Below are 7,950 nucleotides of genomic sequence, written 5' to 3' on the forward strand. Positions count from 1 at the left end.
CGCGTATGTGTGTGGTGTGTGTACGTGTGCGGTGTGTGTGTGCCAGCGCGTATGTGTGTGTGTGTGTGTACGTGTGCGGTGTGTGTGTGCCAGCACGTATGTGTGTGTGTGTGTGTGTACGTGTGCGGTGTGTGTGTGCCAGCACGTGTGTGGTGTGTGTGTGTCAAGTGTGAGCATGACCATGCCGGGTAAAGTGAACATGACAAATGGTAAGAGCTGAGAGTGTAGGTGAAGCATATTCGTTGCACTGTTTTCTGGCAAATTTCCTGCACGTCTATTTAACAGTGCAGAGCTGTGTGGTTCCTGGCATGGGTAGGAATCGTGGCTGTTGCAGTCCTTTCTGAAAGGCCCTGGCTGCAGTACTGCTCGAAACAGAGAACATCGTCACCCGGGCAGCATCGGCGCTGAGGAAGTCGCCTGTTACCCTTGGTGCTCTCTCCTTCTGCGTTTGCATCAGCCAGGAGCTCAGGTCTCCTTCAATAGTTCACCGTCACCCAAGATCACACTCACAGATGCCACCATGTGCCACCTTGTTTGCAAGATTTGGAGTTTCCTTCACACTGTGTTCCCAGGGTGGCGTGGAATTCTCGTGCCGAGGGAGGGTGAGAAGCAGCGTGTGATGGATGGGTGAGGGGACTCCTCGAGCACACAGTCACGTGTCAGCAGGAGCCAGTTATCAAGTAGTTCCTTTACCCGGGAATATGTTCATTTGTGATGTTTGTTCACTCCCCGATGCGACATGGTAACTGTGGGGACTTGGTAATTCTCCAAATAACCTAGTAACAGCCGTTTTTCTTACTCCACTTGTTCTGACTTCTTTGGGTTGAGTTCCTGAGCTGGTCTCCTGCACATGCTGGGAAGGCTCTGTGTCTCCTCATAGATTTCAGTGCTCCTCTGAAGCTTCCCATAACTTCAAGTCCCCGCTTTGTGTAACTGAAGGCGGAGCAGCCTTGTGGCTTTGGCTCAGAGGTGCTGCACGGGGTGAAGGCCACAGACCTGACCGTCAGTGGGGCTCTGTGGGGCCAGCTAAGGATTTGCAAAGTTGCGATCAGGAGTGGAGAGCTCTGGGGGACAGCACGGTCAAGGGCCAGGAGCAAGAATGGGGGCGTGCTGCTTCCCCCGGGGCCAGCCAGGCAGGGGAGAGCACCATGCCTGGGCAGAGATGGAGGGGTCCCCGCACAGTAACTGTGCCCTGGTGGGCTGGGGGAAGTGAGACTCCTGGCTCCGCTGTTCACTCTGACGCCCTCTGACTTCCTTCTGGGGCTTCCCTTTTGCTAAAGCACATGAAGGCAGAGAGCCCAGAGCCTGGCTGATGGGCATAGGATGGGGCCGGTGGGGACAGGGTATGAGGGGCAGAGGAAGAGCCAGCACCGCCCCGTCCCACCCTGCTCCACCTCACCCCTGCCCCATCCTGCCCCACCTCACCCTTGCCCCACCCTGCTCCACCTCACCCCTGCCCCACCCTGCCCCACCTCACCCCTGCCCCCACCTTTACCAGAGGAAAATGCTCCTAAGGAGGCGTCTGGCCCCATTCTCATCTTGACTTGGCCGACGTCTGGCGTCGCACTGATTACCAAACTGGGCCTGGTGGAGGTCGCGTGTTCCCAGAGCGGAATCCAGGAAACCACTCCAGATTTGCTTTCATGTCATTTGTGTTCACAGAAGGTTCTCACTTAATGTTTTCCTTATGTTTTTCCCAAGAAATTGATCTAAGTCATCGCTCCCTGCCTGTGCGTAGATTCACCCACTCACTCACTCACTCACTCAGTCACATGTGTGCTGAGCACCCACTGTGTCAGGCGTGGTTCTGGGAGCTGGGGAGAGCAGTGACCCAAATGGGAAAGCGTCCGGGCCCTGAGGGAACTTCTGCTCTGGGAGGGAGAGGACGACCCCTGGTTGCACCGTCAGGAAATGTCCACGCAGGGGAAGCCGAGGGACGAATCACGCTGCGTGTTTAGGGCCCGGAGCCCACAGCAGTGACTTTCTGCTGCTGGCTAATGGCACAGCCCTAAGTGTCGCTAGAAACGTGGTGTTCCCAGTGTGTCTGGTGGAATTGCACACGTGTTGAGTTCATGGAGCTCTGCAGAAAAGGCCGTGAGCATCGGGGCACTGGGCACAGAGAGTGAGAACCAGGCTCCTGGCTGAAGCGAACACACTGCACATCTTGGGGCCGTGGAGTCACGCGCGGGGCAGGGCCAGCGTTCTGCTGAGCGAGTCAGGCTCGGCGCCGCGGGGCTCTGCCTTGGTCCCGGCAGCCTCGAGCCCACCCTCACTTTCTGCGGCGGGGACTGAGCCCACGCCTGCCCAGTGGTGAATGTTCTCCGAAGGTGAACATTGTTCTTCCGGGGAAACGTCTGAGATATTACATGGATCTGCGGTTCCGCAGAGTGGAATGTTTATGTACGTTCTGTACGTAAACACAGCTTGTATCTCTGTGGGACTAAAACTTTCTGGGCAAGTTTATTAGAAGAAAAAGTCTAAAAAGCCTCTTCAGAGGGGCTATAATGAAAGAAATGGTTGAGAAACATGGACCTAGGGTGATGCTTGCTTTTCATCTTTTTTGTTAAGTTTGTGTTTTATTCCATGTGTGTTATCTGGACTTTGGGCTTGGATCAGTAACATGGTCACAGAGAGGAATCGCCAGGTGGAGCAGTCGTGCCTGTTGTGACTCACAGGCCTGAGAATCGGTGCTGCTGGTTTGCTCCAGACCGTGTGAACTGGCGACGGTCTGTAGGACACTGGCAACGGTCTGTAGGAAGCAGCTTCTGCGGGAACGGACAGGGCGTTCATTCTCTGTGGCACCATCTTTGTAAACACTTGGTATTTACAATTCCAGGAATAATTCTGCATGCTTCTTGGAGGCCTGCTCTTTTTCAGGGATGTGTGTAAGGACTCAGTGCAGAGGCCGGGGGTGAGGTGGAGCGTGCTGCTGCTCCATGAGCCCCACCGCCCATCCCAGGCAGGGTCACTGAACATGGTGTTTGAATCTAGTTAGAAGGAAAAACAAGTTGAGGGAGGAAAAAGATGGTGCCCCCAGCTCCCGGGGCCCTGTGGGATGTCCCAAAGGTGGTTCCGTGGGCATTGAAACAGGGACCTGCAGATTCCTCAGTAAGTCAGCGCTTTGGATGGCGGACGGGGGAGGTGCACAGGACCCAGGTGAGGCCCACACAGAAGCAGACGGCTGGGTGACTGCGGGGGGCCCCGTGACAGCACGTCTCAGACATCTTTGTGTAGTCACCCCAAATTCAAATTCGTGCAACAGATACTTGGTGACCTGCTGTGTGCCAGGCAGGGCTGGGATCAAATCAGGCAAATGGGCTGAGGGCACCAAATTAAAGGAACCGGTCACCCTTGCGGGGGTCGTGCCCGTTATGAGCACCTTCTTAAATCTTGCCCTCCAGGTGCCTGGCTTCCCTCACCCTCCTCCTGGCCCTGAATATCTTTTCAAGCTCATAACTCCATGAGACAACCACTGTAGACATCAGTTAGGCTTCTTTAGATTGGGTTGCAAGGGACAGAAAACCCATCTTAAACAGTTAGAGGCAAAAAATTTATTGGATCACGAAAGCCGAGAGCTCCGCAGGCAGCTGGCTTCAGGAGCCGCTCGATCCAGCGTCCCATTGATGTCACTGGGCTCCATCTCTCGGCAGTTCCCTTCTCAGTCAGTCTCCCTCCTCGTGATTGCAAGCAGCTTCCAGGGCCTCGTGCCTCAGGGCATGAGGAGAAGTCTGGCAGGCAGAATGAGGGTCTTTGAGCCTGCATTCTCCCCCTACCTCACCTTGGGGCATCTCCTCGGATTTGACCGGATTGAGTGTCATTCCTAAATAGTCCCTGTGGCCTGAGGGCTGCAGTGCTCTGACTGATCCAGACCCAGATACCAGGGCTTCCTCCTGAGCCAAGATAAAGTCAGCTCCAGGCTGTGTGGGCTCTGAGCGGGGAAGGGGATGGCCACCTAGGGGGAAGTGTAGGTGCTTTGATCAGGAAAACAATGAATGGATACTGGGTGGGCAAAACAGCAGATGGCCACTGCACCATCTTATAATGAGGGAAATTGACGTTCAGAAAGGGTGAGTTACCTGCCCGAGGTCACACAGCTGATTAAGTGGAATTGCTGAGATTCATGCCCTGTTGTTTTGAGCATTTCTGCTCGTCTGCACTTCCTGGGCCATCTCCCTTTTCTTACAAACTTTTTGAGGTCAAGGGCTCTGTCTCACCTCTTGGTCCTGGTATCAGACCTTAAAGAGGGCAGGTACTGAAGACAATTCAAGGGACAGAGTCCAAACACAGAACAGGTGAACTCACCTGCAGGTACCAGCTTCACGTCTTGAAGGAGAGCAGCTGGAGCTGAACGATAGAAATCAAAGTTCCATCCAAAGAAGGTTTCCGTCTCAAGTGTTTCGGGTGGAATGCTGGCTCCCAGCCCAGGTTCTAGCTGTGTGCTACTCCCCTGCATTTCCCATTTTGTAATGATTTCCATCTCTTCCCAAGGATCGTGGAGGCCATGCATCACCAGGACTGCCTGCTGTTCGCCACCAGCCACCTGATTTCCCTGGAGTTGACCCCGCCGCCCTCCCTCTCTCAGAACCTGTCGGGCTCTCCACTCGTTACGGTCCACCTCAAGCACAGATTGGTGAGTGTGGTGCCTTCACCCTTGTCGCCACCTTTGATCTGGTTTCACACTGAGGAATGTTGGGTTGTCTGTGTGCTTGCATAAAGAATCTCCAAAAGCCTTGGTGCTGGCCAGAACTGGAATCTTCCTCTCCTTGGAGCTCCTTTTCTTGGGCCTTTGTTTCTGAGCTGCAGTGGGAAGCGCTCACATAGTGCCTGGGCTGGCTGCGCGGTGTCCATGTTGGGGAAGAGGCCTCGAGGTGGCTCTCCTAGACGTCTGTGGAGCAATCACAGATATTCCTCATTTATAACAAGTGTCCTTACTGGAGGAGGGGGGTACCCAGGCCACCGCAGTTACCGTGTGTTAGCCATCAGCAAGATGCAGCACTGTGTTCTGTTAGAGAGAAACATGATTCAGAGCTTGGGAAAAACCATTTTTATGCTTCAGGCATTGCATGATAAGCTGTTGGTCCTGATGCTTCATAACTGTTCTCCTCTCCACATGTCATTTGTTTTTTGCCAGTGAGTAGGACTGATAGAGACATTGGGGATACCCATGTGCTGCCGTTCTTTAGTAAAAGGCAAAAGATGTATACGGTCTGAGGAGAAACCAGAGTATAATTCTGCCGTTCTTTAAAAAATGCATGCACTGTTCCCCATGCCAGGTTCATGTCAGGGGGTAAGGTGCTGATGTGACACTCAAAGCATGAGATTTTTCAAAGCCTTTATTAAAGAATTCACTGTGTTATTCGTCAGAATTAACACTAAAGGCATTTCCTGGCAGGATTTTCTATTTCATTCTGTTTCGCTCTGCTCTATGGCCAAGGTCGACTCTGTGTGCACACCTGGGTGGGTGCTCCTGTTCTTTCAGGGGTGACTGTGTTTCTGCCCCACCTGGGAGGAGCCCACACATGCTTGTGCTGCTAGGTGAGCTGGGGCAGTCAAGAGATGGTACTGGAGATGGAGAGGGGACTGGAGATGGAGATGAAGATGGAGAGGGGACTGGAGATGGAGATGAAGATGGAGAGGGAACTGGAGATGAAGATAGAGATGAAGATGGAGAGGGGACTGGAGATGGAGATGGAGAGGGGACTGGAGATGGAGGTGGAGATGGAGATGGAGAGGGGACTGGAGATGGAGATGGAGAGGGGACTGGAGATGGAGGTGGAGATGGAGATGGAGAGGGGACTGGAGTTGGAGATGGAGTTGGAGAGGGGACTGGAGTTGGAGATGGAGAGGAAGAGGGGACTGGAGTTGGAGATGGAGATGGAGATGAAGAGGGGACTGGAGATGGAGATGGAGATGGAGTTGTAGATAGAGATGGAGATGGAGATGGGAATGGAGATGGAGAGGGGACTGGAGTTGGAGATGGAGATGGAGTTGGAGATGGAAATGGAGATGGAGAGGGGAATGGAACTGGAGATGGAGATGGAGATGGAGTTGGAGATGGAGCTGGAGCTGGAGATGGAGATGGGAATGGAGATGGAGGGGGACTGGAGATGAGACTGGTCACCTCAAGCTCCTTGCCCTTCCTCTCTGCACGTGACCAGCCATGAGCCTATTTTCAGTGTGTCCCGTGCCTTTGCTTCCTCCGCCCCTCCTTGGTGTCCCTCTCCTTCCCGGTGACTTCTCACCTGGACCAGCAGCCTCCTCGTGTTCTGTCTGCTCCATTCTCCCCACAGTTTACAGATTTATTTTCAAACACACAGATCAGGTGATGCTACTCGCCTATTCAAAGACCTTCTGGGACTCAAGGTTCCCGCAGGAGAATTTACACTCTGGGGCTGTTGGCAGATCTCTAGCAGACTCTTCCCGTCCGGCTTTCCATCTGCCCTCTGGCTCTCCTTCCCAGCCCAGCAGGCTGTCATTGCTGGTGCCGTTCCCTGTGCCTGGTTGGCCACTCCCACACCTCTGCTGTCTTGAGTTCACCCATCTCAGGAGGAGCCTTCTCTCCTCCAAGCCCTCTGTGGCCTGCACAGAAGGGAACCTTCCTCCTCGCTGTCTTTGTACTGTATTACACAGTCTCAGCTCCCATGCTATAATCATTTATGCTAATCGGCAATCCCTTAAATGGCCTGCAGCTTCTCAGAGGCTGCCAGATCCAGCATGGAGCCCACTGCCCTTCCCCACCTGCCCTCACCGAGCCTTGGCACTGAGTGGAGGCTCAGGAGACGCTTGCTGAGTGAGTGCTGTGCTGGAGTCAGTGCCCTGTCTTGCAGTTGCGCAGTTGACATTTGTGTCTTCTGTTTGTATGGAGAGAATCCTGGCCCCTGCCCGAGCTGTCCCCTCTGCCGTGATGTCAGTGAGGTTGTGCTCCATGGGCTCCGCCTGTGTTTGGAAATGTGGCCGTGCCATGCAGCAGAGACACTTGGAGCTTCTAGGCTTGAGGGTAGGGCAGTGCTGCCCTGAGGTGTGTCAAGCCTGTAGTCAAGAGTCTGTAGCTGGGCGCAGTGGCTCTTGCCTGTAATGCCAGCACTTCAGGAGGCCTAGGTGGGTGGATCATCTGAGGTCAGGAGTTCGAGACCAGCCTGACCAACATGGTGAATTCCCGTCTCTATTAAAAATACAAAAATCAGCCGGGCAGAGTGGCACTAGCCTGTAATCCCAGCTACTTGGGAGGCTGAGGCAGGAGAATCACTTGAACCTGGGAGGCATAGGTTGTAGTGAGCAGAGCTCATGCCAGTGCATTCCAGCCTGGGCGATAGAGTGAGACTTTGTCTCATTAAAAAAAAAAGTCTGTAAAGGCAGGAGGCTTGTTCTGAAGGCCTCTGGAACCTCTCTGTGCTCTGAGGTTGAAGCTGTCCTCTTGAGTGAGGTGGACACTGTGAATCACAGCCAGCCACAGGGGCTGGGGGACGTTGAAGAGCAGGAATCACGGATCATCCCAGAAGGTGAGGCGGGGGCAAGTGGAGAGGGGAGGGCATGGGCAGAGAGGGGAGGCAGGAGATGAGAGCACAGTTTGAGTGCCAGGGCCGTAGGGGAACCACACATCCAATGAGGTTGCACAGGTGCACATGCATATACATACACGCACATGCACATGCATACACATCCAGTCCACACACAGTCCACACACTTGGTCCACACACACCCAGTCCACACACTCGCGGTCCACACACTCAGTCCACACACAGTCCACACACACCCAGTCCACACATACAGTCCACACACATGCAGTCCACACACAGTCCATACACACCCAGTCCACACACAGTCCACACACACTCAGTCCACACAGTCCACACACACTCATTCCACACACACCCAGTCCACACACACCAAGTCCATACACACTGAGTCCACACATAGTCCACACACTCAGTCCACACACAGTCCACACAC

The 7,950-nt window shown here is 54.0% G+C and overlaps 1 protein-coding gene across 1 annotated transcript in view; it reads left to right on the forward strand.

The window, feature by feature from the left end:
• Window positions 1-7,950, forward strand: part of ADGRD1 (adhesion G protein-coupled receptor D1) — a 180,287-nt gene that overhangs the window by 56,338 nt on the left and 115,999 nt on the right. Inside the window, exon 13 of the mRNA XM_023187255.1 lies at window positions 4,489-4,630. Within this exon, the coding sequence (XP_023043023.1) occupies window positions 4,489-4,630 (142 nt within the window). The remainder of the gene's footprint in view (window positions 1-4,488; window positions 4,631-7,950) is intronic.

The sequence above is a fragment of the Piliocolobus tephrosceles genome, chromosome 10 (genome assembly GCF_002776525.5).
Source record: "Piliocolobus tephrosceles isolate RC106 chromosome 10, ASM277652v3, whole genome shotgun sequence".
NCBI classification, from domain to species: Eukaryota; Metazoa; Chordata; class Mammalia; order Primates; family Cercopithecidae; genus Piliocolobus; species Piliocolobus tephrosceles.